The sequence below is a fragment of the Poecilia formosa genome, unplaced genomic scaffold (assembly GCF_000485575.1).
Source record: "Poecilia formosa unplaced genomic scaffold, Poecilia_formosa-5.1.2 Scaffold347, whole genome shotgun sequence".
NCBI lineage: Eukaryota > Metazoa > Chordata > Actinopteri > Cyprinodontiformes > Poeciliidae > Poecilia > Poecilia formosa.
The window spans coordinates 287135-304933 of NW_006800286.1; the positions used below are offsets into that span (position 1 = coordinate 287135).

General features: G+C 34.9%; 1 protein-coding gene across 1 annotated transcript; it reads right to left on the reverse strand.

Moving 5' to 3' along the window:
* Positions 1 to 5623: 5623 nt before the first annotated feature.
* LOC103153351 (receptor-type tyrosine-protein phosphatase C-like) lies at positions 5624 to 17556 on the reverse strand. Its single transcript, XM_016661873.1, has 12 exons — positions 17478 to 17556; positions 9962 to 10038; positions 9344 to 9370; positions 8943 to 9212; positions 8628 to 8855; positions 7862 to 7975; positions 7556 to 7693; positions 7310 to 7453; positions 6879 to 7040; positions 6035 to 6237; positions 5887 to 5947; positions 5624 to 5784 (listed from the first exon to the last, which is right to left on the reverse strand). Exons 2-12 carry the CDS (start codon positions 10023 to 10025, stop codon positions 5624 to 5626), a joined length of 1572 nt encoding a protein of 523 aa, XP_016517359.1. The 5' UTR covers positions 10026 to 10038; positions 17478 to 17556.
* Positions 17557 to 17799: the final 243 nt, after the last annotated feature.

Below are 17799 nucleotides of genomic sequence, written 5' to 3' on the forward strand. Positions count from 1 at the left end.
CTGTTAAAAACATCCATCTGTTGTCTGTACACACCTTTCCTTGCAAAATGGTGGAACTCCGCTGCCTAGCTCCAGAGGTCACATCCTGGAAAGGATGCAGGGCAACACAGACACACACCGGACAAAAGACCACACACACACACACACACACTCATCCCTAGGAACACTTTAGAGAGACCGATTAGCCTAACAGTGACGTTTCTGGACTGTGGGAGAATCCCAGAAAACCCTGAGAACCCAGACATGCCTGGGGAGAACAATTGATGCATAAAGACAGCAGACTGGGATTCAAACCCAGAACCTTCTTTCTGCAAGGTAGTGGAGCCGCATGTCCAAAAAAACCCAAAAAGCTGCAAAAACTCCCAAACCATGTCTCTGTTCTTGCAGAGTGTGAGGCCTGAGCACCGAACCCTTTCTGCTCACAAAAACAATTATGGAAAATATATTTATCTATTTTTTTTTTATTATTTTATTTTATTTTTTTAGAAAATTTGTTAAGTGGAGAAGGTCGACAGTTAGAAAATAGTTGAAAAAAAAAAGCCATATTAGCTTTAAATATGTAAAAAAAAAAATCAGACAACGCTTTCCTGCACGGTGTAAAAAGCTGAGAAACTCTTAAAATTCCGGTGGAGATTTGTTTTCACTGAGTGACAGCAGCAAATCTGAAACAAAGCAGAGCAACTGATGGTTGATATGTTGTTGTGTTGCACTTTTTTACCCTGGCAAAGCAAGGCTGGCAGGGTTATGTCAAATGAATGTATTAGAAAAGGAAGAATCATTTACAGGATAGACTAGAGACGCGCTTGGGGGAGAACACGGGCAAATGTCTCCACAACACTTTGAATGTTAGTCATTTTGACACCTTTGTGTTGTCTGAAAACTTCACAATGTCTCTTTTGACAGCCCCCATAGTCGCTGGAGCTGTAACAAAAGCAGTTTTATATCTGCTGTTTACCCTTCCCGTGACACCATGTTTTCTTCTTAGCTCAGCTCCAGCGAGGTACAAAGTGTCACGTTGCTCTGGGTCTGTAAAAGTCACAAAGAAAACATTCAGAACATGAAATAAAGCGTCGTCCTTCATCCAGGGTCCAGCAGACACATCTGACCCTCCGTACAGGTGGTCAAGTTCAAGGCAGCCTCCTTAGTATTGCAGCGTTTTTCTCTCTTATGCTACAAATAAGAGATGTCTGTCAAGCCGCCGGGTTGGGAAGACACCGCAGCGTGCCTAAATTGAGTTCTCAGACAGAGTATCAGAGGAAACGCAAACATTATCATCGATCTATGTGAAAGTATATTTTATTGACCATATATAGACCCCTGTTTAAAGGAAAAAGCCATGGTGGGATGTTTACTCTTCATACCAAAGACGAACTGGGTTCTTGGGATGGATTACTGGTTAGTATGTGTCTTTTTTTCCCAGTTTCATGGTTTACACCAGTGTTTCATAAAAAACTAGCACTGACTGTAACTGGTTTACATTTCAATAATGAAACCGTTCTGAAGGTAAATCTATAGTGATTAATAACACTATTGTAGTGTGTAATAAACCCCCCAGTAACACTGTTAACCCCCTGTTTCCTTAACATCTAATGCATCATATGTGTGTTATATACAGAATCAAAACTTACATGTGCAAGAAGAGAAAGGTTGGAAAACAAGTATGTTAATAATGTGTTTATAGTTACAGAAAGAGATTTACAGCAAATACAGTGTTTGCTAGTTGTGTTTTGAATATATATATATATATATATATATATATATCCTTTGGATTCAGGCTCTTTTCTATGACTTTTTTATTATAAAACCGTTTCTTCCCCTCAGCTACAGTCTTGATGATGTTCTATTAATGAGTATCCAGATAGCACCAAAATGTTTCAGTATTCTCTAGTATTTGTCTGGGACTTGTTGCTTTGATGTTCGTCTTTGACATTTGATGTTCGTCTTTGACATTTTGGTTTTGGTGGGTTGTTTTGTTTTAATTTGGCAAATCAACATTGAAACTAAAGTCCTAAAGCTGACTCTGCAGCGCCTTCAGGAGGCAGGCTTTGATATTTCCTGGATGCATAATTAATTAAGGCCTTTTACTGTATGTAAATTCACATAAAGTGCATTTACTTTGAAATATGAAGCATATTATATATAGGAAATTGAGCTCTATCTGTGCAGATTTTACCTACAAAGGTGGAGTTTTCTTTTCTTTCCAAAGAAGATGAAATTCTGAGTTGCTTTACGGATTTTGGTATTTGTATTTGTAACTGTTGCCTGACTGTGCCTTTTTAGCTTTCGTCCGTTTTCTTCTGCATGCCCACTGAAGTTGTTTTTGAAGAGTCCAGAAAGTAAAAATAAAAACATTGGCGATATTTATTGTCTTGGTAGCTTTAGTTGCTTTGTCAGCATTTCATGACAAATGAAATTCACATATCACAAATGCAATGTATGCAAATTAAAAATGAATAAAGCTTTAACATTTTTGTGGACATTGAGCTGAGACTTGTTTTCTTTGTTGTTGTGATAATCCATAATGTGGGTGAATAAAGCAATAAAACAATGTTTAAGGACAGAACATGTCATATTTTCTATCAGCTGATGGATATTCAGGGTTACTGTCAGGTTCTGTTAAGTAGTGACTTTCATGATTCTACAAATCCAACTTTTCATTTGTCTGCAGTTCTGTGGAGACAGTTATGTTCCTGTATTAAAGTTCACCATATTATCTAGAAACGTTTAGATGTACCAGCACTATTTCCTGTTTCCCTTCGGTGTAAATATGTTAGACGCTCATTTCAAAAGACGATAAAACAGGTGAGAAACTCCAGTCTTCTGAATACCACAGTGCTGCAACATTTCAATCAATAACATTTGATTCAGTGTTAAAATGTGTTACTGCATATCATACCTTTAAATGGTTCCTAACTTTATAAGTAACTAAGCTTATTAAATCAACATGATTATTTATGTTTGACCAATATAACACCCCAGCAGCTCAGACTTTAAAGTCACATACTTGTAAATCACATCTAAAATGTTATGTCAACAGTTTAGCTTTGAATTTAGCATTTGTTTTGTTAAAGGACTGAGATGAATGTACACCTGCCTCTACTGTTCCCTCACCGAATCAACAGGAAGCTGTATTTCTACTCCATTTGTTGAAGAAACCACATGTAGTTTTAATTGTCTGTAGTTTTACATTCATTCCTTTGTTGGTGTTTTGTGTTTGTGCAGGTGCATAATGTGCTCAGTTAGACTGCACTGTGTATTTCACAAAGGTGGGATTACTGTTTAAATATTCACTAATGTTTTCATTTAAATACCTTTCTGCATCATTTGTCATCCACCAAATGGTTTTAAACAACTATTGTACCATCCATCCATCCATCCATCCATCCATCCATCCATCCATCCATCCATCCATCCATCCATCCATCCATCCATCCATCCATCCATCCATCCATCCCATCCATCCATTCATTCATTCATTCATTCATTCATTCATTCATTCATTTTCTAACAGTCTTCTCCCTAGTGGGGTCGGGAGGGTTTCTGGTGCCCATCTCCAGCTAACGTTTCGGGTGAGAGGTGAGGTCACCCTGGACAGGTCGCACCAACTATTGTACATCGAATCTAATTTAAATGCTGTTGAGGCATCTTTGAATCAGCTTCAATCCTATTGAGTTCATTCCTGCCATCAAATATAGTGAATCTGATAAACCAGAAATCAAATTCAGCCTTTGGTAGAGCTTTCCTCGTTTACATCCTTTAGATATATCCAGCACAAAAAAAAGGTATCAGTCAGAAGAAGAGTAGAAAACAATTATCCTGGAGCATTAGATACAAAAACTGGATGTTTCTCCAAAACTGACTGGATATGAAACGGCAACTCTGAGGGATGGGCAAGAATTTCAGACTGTTTGTGTTCAACATGAAATCTTGTTTTCTCTAAATATCTGCACTAAGGAATAGGAGTGGGGTTTTTTTGTTTATTGTTCTTTAGAAAACATTAAAGTTTTGGTCAAATCCCCCAAAGCAGTGTGTCAGAATGTGTTCTGGTCAGATGAAGTTGAATGTTTGGGTCACAGAAAGCATCATATCTCCACAGTAAAACATGGTAGTGGCAGGATCGTACTGTGGGGGAAACCTGAGAAGCACCGTGGATGAGAAACTTTTACAAGGTAGAGTTAGCAAACACACCCAAGTAACTCCTCATTGAATGCTGAATTTCGATAACTCCTCATTGTAAAGTTTATTTGGCTAAAGATATGTAGGTTGCATGCAAAATGCGACTACTTAACAACAGGAAGCAGACGTGTTTTCTCGCTGTTCTGTTTCATACAGGAAATATTTTCGTAGCGTCTTCTGAAGTTTCTGATGAGTCTGCTGCCATGTTCTGTGGCTTCTGTGGGTTATCACGATCAGTCAGTGAAGTTTACTGATAAGCAGGTGTTGCTGAGTTAACAAACATTTAATTAAAGCCAAGTAAAGTTGTGGATAAAGAAAAACATTTACAGGGCCAGATGTTCAGCATGTTGGTGTTATAATGATTGGGGCAGCTTCTAAACCACAGGAGCTGCTGCCCTCCATCCTGTAAACTTCTTTAGAATATTTTAAATGCACCCTTAAAAAAAATAAACAAATACGTTCATTTTATGCAAAATATTAGTATATATGTTCCACCAAAATAATCAGCTTTTGTGCCAAAGTTTTTTTTTTTGTTTTGTTTTTATTTCCTCATTATGATTGAAGTGGAATATTTACAGGTTAAAACAGTGAAAGAATTTGATTCAAAGAAAACCCACTAAATGAAGAGCACATTGTTTTATTTGATATTTTTAAGAAATAAAATTTTTACATATTCCAAAAGTCACACATGTAATATAAATCTGAAAACAAACGCCAAATGTATATGCGTACATTGTTCTTAGATAAAGAGAATATAAAAGACACCCGAGGATTTGATTTTACACCTGCAGAAAGAGAGAAACAAAGAGAAACCACAGCGATAAGCAACATATGCATCTAACAGCAGATGGATGCATTTAGTAACAACCGCAGCTGTAGACACCTGTAAACATCTGAATAAAAAAAATACATATATTACAAAACATTAAAATCAAAATCCAGGAAATTTTGCCGTGAATGTTTTGAATTTCTTCAAAATCGTCTCCAACTGAACTTGAGATTCAAGCTCAGACAGTAAACGATGCGTCGGTCTTCAGCGCCACGGTGTCTTCATATGTAAGCCTCTACATAATTAGAAAGATATTTATTTATTAACACAGAGCACAACAAACAGGAAATATGACACTACAGTATAAGAGAATTTCCTCAGTTAAAAATCTGGTTAATTAGAAAGTACCGTATCTGCATCACAACAGGAAATTATTAAAACTTTAAATTATTTCTTAGTAAAATCAAAACTCTACTTTTATTTTATAATAAAATAAAATATAAATTATATTGCCCCAAGTCGTAACAACTTGAGTGAAATACATTGTCATCGTTGTTATGACGATGTAGTTATTAAATAAAATCTTTCTTTTTTTAGAGGATTTGTTGCTGAAGAAAACTTACTCGCTGTTGATGTGAGCTTAGCTTCTTCTCTAGTAAAACTGTGGAGAAAAACAGTTTAGATTATTTTTTGATAAATGATTAATATGTAACCATCAGTGTTATAATGTATTGATTTCTTTTTCTTTTTGATGAAGACTGCCAGACGCGGCGCTACGAGTATGATGATGAGACTGATGAGGATGAAGATCAAAATGCCATTAAGAGCTTTGTTGTTGTCTGCATGAAGCAAATAAAACATGAGTTACGCTACGCAGTGATTTGTTTTTATCAGTCTGTGAAGTTCTTCACACTTTGTTGTAGTTATAGAGCAACACGTACAGCGAGTGGAAACCTTTGCTGTTTCAGCTTCACTCTCATGCTTCCCATTGAAGGCAACCACCTATAAACAGAGAAATACTCTTCAAGGGTCAAATAGTTCAGAGAAAATGAGAATTATCCTGAGAATGTAAAAAGGTTGAACACAAACCTGGACTGTGTAGGACGTCAGGTAGTTCAGATCCCCGATTTCAAAAAGACACTCATCAGTTTCCACAACTTCTCTGTTGCCACTGAGACGAACGATGTAAACTTTCTTCGGTCCTTTAAATCCACCGACTGGCGGGGAGCAACTTACTCTGATCACATTATTCTTTATGAGACGGACTTTCAGTTGTTGAACTTTATCTGGTGCTGATGCAAGAAAAAAGGAGAAAGTTTTTAAAATCATGGATACATTTAAGACTTATTTATTTTTAAAATCGGTAAAAGCATAGAAAAAAATTCTATCATTTAAGAAAAACTCAAGAATAATTCTAATAATTAATTTGAGACTTTTGATTATAAAGCGTCTTTCTGTCTGCCAATATATTCCTAAATGTTTACCCTACGTTTCAGAACAACCACAGGACCAAAATATAAAATAAAGAAGGGGCATTAAAACTGGAAGCCTAAAAACACAGAAAATCCAAAGTTTAGATCTTTTAAATTTAATTAGATAAATTGTATTTTTGTTAGGGGATATCTGTAGGATTATCCATTATTTTATTTTATTAAGCCAAATAAGCTGAAATAAGAAAACTCTGCCGGAAAGTTTTAGTTGTAAAAACAATTTAACTATAATTGCACAAAATGTTTTCTTAAGGGAAGTGAAACAACAGAAAATGTCATTTATTTTTTGTTAAGCATTGAAGAAAGAAAAACTACTTTATTGATTTTATTGAAAGTCATAAACATATTTATGTACACATGGTAAATGTTCATCTGACGTCTTCAGTGAAGCTGAGATTCACTGAAGACATTTATATCAATTATTTATATCAAATTGCTCTCACCTCCGGAATTTGTTCGTACTCTGAATGCTAGTCCTTGGGAAACTTTCTTGTTGTTATAGGTGGGGTAGATTTCAACATCATAGTCGGTGAATCTTTTAAATTCGTAAGTTGTACATATTCCTCCACGAGGCTGTCGGACTGTCTTAGCATGTTTTTTTGCATCTGGTTGAGTAACAGCAGGTCAGAAGAAAGACACTTTAGCTGACCAAATACAACTAAATTTGTAAAAAAAAATGTAGGGTGCATACATTTGTCCAATGGGAAATTAAAACCAAATTATTTGACGTTGACTCAGTTGATTTGTCTTACAGAGAATGAAAGATCTAGCTTAACTATTGACTACATTTTTATTTGTTACTCGAAACGTATAACAAAGAGTTAGCAGTAAAAATGTTTTTGAGAAACAAAATTATAAGAAAGTTTTTACTCACCTCCATCAACTTCCTGAGTGCTGCAGGTGTAGGAAAGCTTCTCTAGATTAGGAAGAACGGCTCCACAGTTCTCACTGGTTGTTTGCCACCACCCCACAGTTAAACTTTCATTGTCATATGTATCACTGATAACCATTGTAAAATCTGTTGGAAAACAGCAAAAACTCCTGTATTTATTGTTCTTCAACCCAAAACCATGTTTGGATTAAAGTTATTTCATTTCAAAGACAGTAATCAGCAGCTCACCACAGGCGATGCTGACCTGAACAGCTGGAGTTTTCTTGTTGATGGACACGTTGTTGTTCTTGATCAGACCAGTGCAGCTGTAATCTGTAAACGGCTCCAAATTAGAGAGCAGAATGGAGTCTCCAACCTTTCCACTTTCTGAGGAAACAGAGAATTTAATATCGGCTATTAGTACATTTGCTTTTTGCTCCAAATTTAGAGACGTTCAGAAGAGATTTACAGAGAACACAAGTGCTATTATAATCATCGTTATGCACATATTTCTATGTTTCTAATCACATCTCTTCTTCTGGTCGTTCCACTCACCTGAGCAGGTGTACTCAATGCTGAGATTCTTACAGTTTGGAGGCAGTTTTGTTTCTATCTCTGCAGGAAGGCGGTTGTGTTGAGTCTGATTCATCTCATTTGGGTTTATGTAATCTAGAAAAAGAAACAAATATTTTAATCCAACCATTTTAGTTTTTAGAAAGGGTTTCCAAACTGCAGTCCAGGGGCCATTTGTGGACTCTGGATTGCTTGTGTGCGGCCCCGACTGCCTGATACAAGTTTGGCCCAAAAGCAGAGATGATTGATGTAGATGCAGGATTCTGTTTGTTAATTAAATTAGAATCTACTTATAATATCCTCATAAAGTATTCATCTGTGAAATTAAATGAAATGCTTTTTACTTTTTATTTAATTTCAAATGAAATAAAACCACATCTTTCCACCGACCTTCACACACCGAAATCTGCTTTTTCATTTATTTGATTAAAATGATCAAAATGTAAGATAACGTTAGCACAAATATTGTTTTTATTGCAGATCACAGGCTAATTTTTTAATTTATTTTATCAATTGATCGCAGGGTAATTTGCATGACCAAACATGGATCATGCAAAACAGTTTTTTTGGATCTACAACAATTTACACATCTCCTAAAAGATATCTGTTTGTTTTCTGTTTTATTTTATTACAACTGCAAACTTTAAAAAGTGCAATATAACAATATAATTGTAACAAAATATTTTTTGATTTTTGATAACACTAAAGTTACCTAATTCTAAAGCTGGGTCTGATCTTTCGTACGTACCAGCAGGAATGTATCGGGTCAGGTTAAAGGAGGAGTCGTTGCAGTTATCTTGATAAAAACTGACAGTGAAGTTTGAGCAGATGTCGTCTTCAGCCAGTTTGAAACCAAAGGTCCCGTTTCTGAACTGTTGGGTTTGGTTTGGTGCAGAAACCGAGGAGTTGATGTTCCAGCCGCTGTGGTAGCAGACGTGTCCCGGGATGCAGGGGCTGTTTGTGACGTCTTGTTCATCTGAGGCACGTCAGTCATGTTTCTCAGAGTTGTGCACCAAATAAAGTAAAGTAACTTTATAGGAGTTGCAGAAGTTTTTGTACTTACTCATGCTGAGTGTTTTTGCTTTTCCTCCAGAGCCGCTGCAGGATATTTCTGTACCGTTATTGTCAAGCATCGTGACCTTATGCTCATATTCAGTGCAGGGCTTCAGATGTTGGATTTCATGCGTTGGGTTTTTACTAGATGAAGAAATGTTGACGATCTTCTCAGTTGTTGGACTTCCTTCCTCACCAACGCTTATCGTGTAGCGACCAGTGGGGAAACTGGTCATTTTAAACTGGAAGCCAAACCGGATCGCCCTGACACTGTAGGAACCTGCTCAGCAAATCATAAAGAAATTCAATTTAGTTTAAAGAGGAAGATACAAAAATGTCTCCTTCCTATTAGATGTATTTTAAAATTGGTTTAAAAACTCAACCTTTTTGGTGTTTTAGTCAAATACTCACACTGTGGAGACGCAGCGCTTGGCTCAGCTGTGAGAAGAGGAGGAAAAAATGTAACGGCATTAAAATGTTTAAAATAACTTTGTCATATTTTCTTGGGTCATTTCTCTCTAACATTTATCACCTAAACTCAACACTAAGTTAATTTTTATTTGCCTGAATCTGAATATGTTAGTCCCAATTTAAAATAAAAGAAGAATTTAATTTAATTTAATTTAATTTAATTGGAATATCCTGAAGATAAAACCTGTTTTTGAGGAGACATGGTGTTCAATATATAGAACATTAACTAAATACAGACAATTAAAACAATATTAAATTAACCTACAAATTAAATAAAAACCTACTGGAATAGAGCATAAGATTAAGATTTAAGAAAGTAATTTAAGAGGGATTTAAGAAAAACTCCTAAACTTCATTTTAACAGTTTTAAAAAATAAAATCTGGTTCAAAATGGAAACCTTTTAATAAAGCAAGAAAATATATTTTAGAAAATTTTATAATTATTTTAAAATCATATGCTCTCAATTGATTATTTTGCTCATTTTGATGTATTTATTTCTGAGTTAAACAGATTTATTAAATGTAAAAAAATAATTTACTGTTAAGGATCATACTTACATTTGGCTAAACAGATCATCGTGGTTAAGACCAGCAGAAGGCGGGAAGCACCACGATCAGCCATGTCCAGAAACAACCTGCATATGAAACAATAAGAGGAGCTGCAGCTTCTTAATGCAGTAGCAGAGAAGAGACCTCCACCCCCATTGACAGGAAGAGATTGGTTTTTTTTTTTTTGTTCTTTTCTTTGCAAGAAACTTCAAGTTGATGGAAACAAAAGCAGCTTTTAATCAGATCAGATAACGAATCAACAGATGAAGAAGGAAGATCTGATAGTTTCTCTACGCTTGGTTTTCTGATAAATCATTGTGTCTGTTCACCCTGTGAGGTTTACGTCTGCAGACTCTGACGAGCCAAAGGTCAAAATGAGATGATTTTGAACAAGAATTATAATCTATCAATAATGATTTACAGTATTTACTTTTCTGCTCTCAGACACTGCAGAAAGATGGAGGAACAAAGAGTGATATCTGGTATCACAGAACTCAAAGGTCTTGACATTTCTGTAGAAAAAACCAGATGTAATTAATGAACGGTTGATCTGGTTCCAAAATTTAAATTTTCACTTTGCTCAGCTTGTAGGTTTGTAACTTAACCTACATAATCTGGAAAAATAACCTGTCAGTATCAGAAAGTTTGTGTTAGATTATAGAAAGATTCAGTAAATCTGATCTGAATGAGTCACATTTTTTAGGTGCCTAAAATGTGACTTTAAGCTGCAATTTGACTTGAAATTGAACCTTTTTAGATCTTACAAGTTAAATGAAAAAGTTTTCAGTCATGGTCAAATTAAAAGAAAAAATTTTCCAAGACAAAAATGTTAATTTTTCTAGTGCAGAGAGAAGTAACCTGCCAATACGCAACTTTGTGTTCATATCTCATTTAATATGTCATAAATGAATGAGACAAAGATTTGACCTCAGAAAATCCCCAAACTCTCAAAGATCTCTTATAAAAAGAAAAAGGCTGACTACTCGGTTTATTTTTGATCAGAGTAAAAATCCCATCTCTCAACAGCAGGATATTAAGACCTGCCTCATCCAGGGGATTATTATTATTATTATTATTATTATTATTATTATTATTATTATTATTATTAATTAACTCACAGCATAAATTACAGTGTTTTTCTCATTGAATGCTACATTAAAGTGCATGTCAGAGTTCCTGTCATCTAAACTGACAGGCTGGAGAAGAGAGAGTTAATCAGAGAAGGAGAAAGGATGTTTATGTTTATATTTAAATACTTTTATTTATTATANCAGAGTTCCTGTCATCTAAACTGACAGGCTGGAGAAGGAAGAGTTAATCAGAGAAGCAGAAAGGATGTTTATGTTTATATTTAAATACTTTTATTATCCACAATATCCAAGTTAACGTCAGTCTGCAGGTCAATGCGTAACAGAGGTGTCCAAACGTTTTTGCCACAAATACCAGATCAAGTTGAAAGTACTTGGAGTTAAAAAAAAATAAAAATAAACAATTGTTTTAATTTGCTCAACATGAAATAATTTAATGAAACATAAATGAAAATGTAAATCATTGCTTTTAATTCTTTGGGATGATTTTCTTTTAAACCTCGAATAAACTTCCAGCTTATATTCAGCTGTAAAAACAGGATTAGGGTCACTATCTCTCTTATTTATTTATTTGTCGTTTGTTTTGTTTGTTTTTTGTTTAGAAAAACTCGTTGTGTTTATCCAGGTTTAATAAGCGAATAAATGTCAATGGATGTTTGTGATTCTGTTTACATTGAAATTAACATAGAAACAAAAAGTAAATGTTAAAAGTACAGACTTTTACAACACAGTATTAAGGTAATACACTTTACAGCAGATTCAAATACTTTTCAGTAGGTCAGTCTTTCTGCAACAAAAAGCAGCCAATCCAGGACCGCCATTTATTCTCCTTGGTGCTGATTGGCTGAACCTCAAGGAGAAGAGACGATGGAGACTGTATCTGTTAGCTTCTGTGGTAGTGCTAAGACAGTTTCCTCTGTGTGAGTTAATAAATATTAAGTTATGTTTAGAGTTTGAACCAGGACCTTGTAGAGGAGTTTTCAGGTATTCACAGATTTCATCTATTTGTGGTTTTATGTAACTTGTTGCAAAATTTCTCAGCACCGAATATGAGCTAAACCATTTTATTACTTAGTTTTGAGTTATTTGTCTGCTAAGATGGATTCCTACACCTCTACAGAAAATAAGGACATTAAAATATCATCTAGTGAAACATGAGAGGATAATTAAATAATTAGAAAAAAACTATCACTCCTTTAAAACTAAATCATTAGAATAATCCTAAAATGTCTTCATGCCTGGCTTTGTAATTGGTAAGAAGAAAATTGTTTTTTTATATTTAATAACTGAAAATGGCATGAAGCTTTTTGTAAATTTCTTCACGAACTTGTTGATTGAGTGTCATTGAATATATTTATTTACTTTTGTTCAAAGCAAAGACTTTGGTCTGCAGCAGCAGGATAATAAAACCGTTCAGATCTCCAACATCCTCTTTGCTGTGTGTAATAAATACATCTGACACAAGAGGGAACAACTCTCACCTAGTAAATGAGGAAGTTTCTCATGCAAAAGCTCCTTATAGCTGAATACTGCTATGCTGTGATGTTGTTAACAGGAAATCTGTTTTTTTAAACCTCAAGTAATAATTTCTGGTTGTTTGCTTGTTAATAACTTGTGTGACTGTAGTTTTAAGTAGGCCTGCCTGCCTGCCTGCCTAATTGATACAGCTAAACAGCACATAACTGAAGTCCAGTTAAAATTATACCAGGCACGTACTGGGGTAGACTTTGACTAAGCCATTCTGATCAAGGATTATGCTTGACTTTGAAATGATTTACTTTTTCCTGTTTATTTTAAAGTCAAGCATAATCCTTGATCAGAATGGCTTAGTCAAACATCAAACTAATTTGATCAACATAATGACAAATTCTACTCAAAACATTTCACATAGATCCCACAGCATGTCAGGCTGAGAGTTCACCAGTCGGCCCAAACCGTCACAAATGCATAACTATGCCGAATAAATCCAGGATGTATCCTGATGTGACCCTGCAGGACAAGAGGGCTCTGCTCTGCCCAGGCTTCTCATTGAGAAAATTTGATCAGTTGCATTGAGGGACCAGTTGACCAGATCCATAATTTGTAGATTCGATGGATGTGCAAAGAAAGGCTCCAAAAAAAGCAGCTCAAAAACAGAGCAAGCAGGACGAAGGTGGGGAGGAAATGAGATGATTTTCATCACCTGACTGCGACAATGAGAACCAACCCAACCATACAGGTTGATTTAATCAGCAGAATGAATGTCTGCTAATAGAGGAACAAGACTTGAAGACCTAAAGAATGCAGAACAAGAAACATTTATAATCTCAATATGGAAAGCCAACAACAACAGCTTCAGTCCTATTGAGTTCATTCCTGCCATTAAATATAGTGAATCTGATAAACCAGAAATCAAATTCAGCTTTTGGTAGAGCTTTCCTCGTTTACATCCTTTAGATATATCCAGCACTATAAAAAGGTATCAGTCAGAAGAAGAGTACAAAACAATTATCCTGGAGCATTAGATACAAAAACTGGATGTTTCTCCAAAACTGACTAGATATGAAATGGCAACTCTGAGGGATGGGCAAGAATTTCAGACTGTTGTGTTCAACAAGAAATCTTATTTTCTCTAAATATCTGCTCTAAGGAATAGGAGTGGGGTTTTTTGTTTATTGTTTTATAGAAAACATGAAGGTTTTGGTAAAATCCCCCAAAGCAGTGTGTCAGAATGTGTTCTGGTCAGATGAAGTTGAATGTTTGGGTCACAGAAAGCATCATATATCCACAGTAAAACATGGTAGTGGCAGGATCATACTGTGGGGGAAACCTGAGAAGCACCGTGGATGAGAAACTTTTACAAGGTAGAGTTAGCAAACACACCCAAGTAACTCCTCACTGAATGCTGAATTTTGACAACTCCTCATTGTAAAGTTTATTTGGCTAAAGATATGTAGGTTGCATGCAAAATGCGACTACTTAACAACAGGAAGCAGACGTGTTTTCTCGCTGTTCTGTTTCATACAGGAAATATTCTCGTAGCGTCTTCTGAAGTTTCTGATGAAGAATCTGCTGCCATGTTCTGTGGGTTATCACGATCAGTCAGTGAAGTTTACTGATAAGCAGGTGTTGCTGAGTTAACAAACATTTAATTAAAGCCAAATAAGGTTGTGGATAAAGGAAAACATTTACAGGGCCAGATGTTAAGCATGTTGGTGTTATAATGATTGGGGCAGCTTCTAAACCACAGGAGCTGCTGCCCTCCATCCTTTAAACTTCTCTAGAATATTTTAAATGCACCCTTAAAAAAATCAACAAATAGGTGAATTTTATGCAAAATATTAGTAGATATGTTCCACCAAAATAATCTGCTTTTGTGCCAAAGTTTTTTTTTTTGTTTTGTTTTTATTTCCTCATTATGATTGAAGTGGAATATTTACAGGTTAAAACAGTGAAAGAATTTGATTCAAAGAAAACCCACTAAATGAAGAGCACATTGTTTTATTTGATATTTTTAAGAAATAAAATTTGTACATATTCCAAAAGTCACACATGTAATATAAATCTGAAAACAAACGCCAAATGTAATGCATACATTGTTCTTAGATAAAGAGAATATAAAAGACACCCGAGGATTTGATTTTACACCTGCAGAAAGAGAGAAACAAAGAGAAACCACAGCAATAAACAACATATGCATCTAACAGCAGATGGATGCATTTAGTAACAACCGCAGCTGTAGACACCTGTAAACATCTGAATTAAAAAAATACATATATTATAAAACATTAAAATCAAAATCCAGGAAATTTCGCCGTGAATGTTTTGAATTTCTTCAAAATCGTCTCCAACTGAACTTGAGATTCAAGCTCAGACAGTAAACGATGCGTCGGTCTTCAGCGCCACGGTGTCTTCATATGTAAGCCTCTACATAATGTTTAGACAGATATTTATTTATTAACACAGAGCACAACAAACAGGAAATATAACACTACAGTATAAGAGAATTTCCTCAGTTAAAAATCTGGTTAATTAGAAAGTACCGTATCTGCATCACAACAGGAAATTATTAAAATTTGCAGAACTATTTGTTATTAAAATCAAAACTCTACTTTTATTTTCTAATAAAATAAAATATTAATTATATTGCCCCAAGTCATAACAACTTGAGTGAAATACATTGTCATCGTTGTTATGACGATGTAGTTATTAAATAAAATCTTTCTTTTTTTAGAGGATTTGTTGCTGAAGAAAACTTACTCGCTGTTGATGTGAGCTTAACTTCTTCTCTAGTAAAACTGTGGAGAAAAACAGTTTAGATAATTTTTTGATAAATGATTATATGTAACAGTGTTATAATGTAAGATGTGCATAAGTAAATTGTCTTTTACCGTTTTGATTTCTTTTGCTTTTTGATGAAGACTGCCAGACGCAGTGCTACGAGTATGATGATGAGACTGATGAGGATGAAGATCAAAATGCCATTAAGAGCTTTGTTGTTGTCTGCATGAAGCAAATAAAACATGAGTTACGCTACGCAGTGATTTGTTTTTATCAGTCTGTGAAGTTCTTCACACTTTGTTGTAGTTATAGAGCAACACGTACAGCGAGTGGAAACCTTTGCTGTTTCAGCTTCACTCTCAAACTCCCCATTGAAGGCAACCACCTATAAACAGAGAAATACTCTTCAAGGGTCAAATAGTTCAGAGAAAAGGAGAATTATCCTGAGAATGTAAAAAGGTTGAACACAAACCTGGACTGTGTAGGACGTCAGGTAGTTCAGATCCCCGATTTCAAAAAGACACTCATCAGTTTCCTCAACTTCTCTGTCGCCACTGAGACGAACGATGTAAACTTTCCTCGGTCCTTTAAATCCACCGACTGGCGGGGAGCAACTTACTCTGATCACATTATTCTTTATGAGACGGACTTTCAGTTGCTGAACTTTATCTGGTACTGATGCAAGAAAAAAGAAGAAACTTTTTAAAATCATGGATACATTTAAGACTTATTTTAAGAATCAGTAAAAGCATAGAAAAGCATTCTGTCATTTTAAAAAAACTCAAGAATAATTTTAATAATTAATTTGACACTTGATTATAAAACATCTTTGTGTCTGTCAATATATTCCTAAATGTTTAATGTTTACCCTACGTGTCAGAACAACCACAGGACCAAAATACAGTAAGATAAATAAATGGTTAAATACATTAAATCTATGAAAAAAATATATATTGACAATGAAATTAAATAAAGAAGGTACAGAAGAGGATTAGGGCCACTGGGGAAAAAATAAAACAGTTCTGACTTTAATCTCAGAATCCTGAGATTAAAGTTAGAACTGTTTTATTTATTTATTTTTCCAGTGGCCCTAATCCTCTTCCATAAGAAGGGGCATTAAAACTGGAAGTCTATAAACACAGAAAATCCAAAGTTTAGATCTTTTTAATTTAATTAGATAAATTGTATTTTTGTTAGGGGATATCTGTCCATTATTTTATTTTATTAAGCCAAATAAGCTGAAATAAGAAAACTCTGCTGGAAAGTTTTAGTTGTATAAACAATTTAACCATAATTACACAAAATGTTTTCTTAAGGGAAGTGAAACAACAGAAAATGTCATTTATTTTTTGTTAAGCATTGAAGAAAGAAAAACTACTTTATTGATTTTATTGAAAGTCATAAACATATTTATATACACATGGTAAATGTTCATCTGACGTCTTCAGTGAAGCTGAGATTTGTTTATCAAGACATAAATACTTTTTCTTTCGTACTTACCTCCGGGATCTGTTCGTGCTCTGAATGTTAGTCTTTGGGAAACTTTCTTGTTGTTATAGATGGGGTAGACTTCATTATCATAGTTGGTGAATCTTTTAAGTTCATAAAATGTACATATTCCTCCACGAGGCTCTCGGACTGTCTTACCATGGATCTTTGCACCTGGTTGAGTAACAACAGGTCAGAAGAAATATATTTTATTTGACTAAATACAAGTACATTTTTAAAATATATTAGGGTGCATACATACATTTGTCCTATGGAAAATTAAAACTAAATTATTTGACGTTGGCTCAGTTGATTTGTCTTACAAAGAATGAAAGATCTAACTTAACTATTGACTATATTTTTATTTGTTTCTCCAAGCGTATAACAGAGTTAGCAGTAAAAATGTTTTTGAGAAACAAAATTATAAGAAAGCTTTTACTCACCTCCATCAATTTCCTGAGTGCTGCAGGTGTAGGAAAGTTTCTCTAGATTAGGAAGAACGGCTCCACAGTTCTCACTGGTTGTTTCCCACCATATGTCAGAAAAGCTTTTGTTGTCATTTGCATTAGTGAAAATAATTGTAAAATCTGTTGGAAAACAGCAAAAACTCATGTATTTATTGTTCTTCAACCCAAAACCATGTTTGGATTAAAGTTATTTCATTTCAAAGACAGTAATCAGCAGCTCACCACAGGCGATGCTGACCTGAACAGCTGGAGTTTTCTTGTTGATGGACACGTTGTTGTTCTTGATCAGACCAGTGCAGCTGTAATCTGTAAACGGCTCCAAATTAGAGAGCAGAATGGAGTCTCCAACCTTTCCACTTTCTGAGGAAACAGAGAATTTAATATCGGATATTAATACATTTGCTTTTTGCTCCAAATTTAGAGACATTCAGAAGAGATTTACAGAGAACACAAGTGCTATTATAATCATCATTATGCACATATTTCTATGTTTCTAATCACATCTCTTCTTCTGGGCGTTTCACTCACCTGAGCAGGTGTACTC

Bases quoted from the DNA above. Each gene is read 5' to 3' on its own strand.
- LOC103153351 (XM_016661873.1), bottom strand. From the start codon at position 10,025: ATGGCTGATCGTGGTGCTTCCCGCCTTCTGCTGGTCTTAACCACGATG. The intron at 9,371-9,961 runs GTAAGTATGATC...CTCTTCTCACAG, and splicing joins GATGATCTGTTTAGCCAAAT to CTGAGCCAAGCGCTGCGTCT. The intron at 7,976-8,627 runs GTACGTACGAAA...TTCTTTTTCTAG, and splicing joins GACCCGATACATTCCTGCTG to ATTACATAAACCCAAATGAG.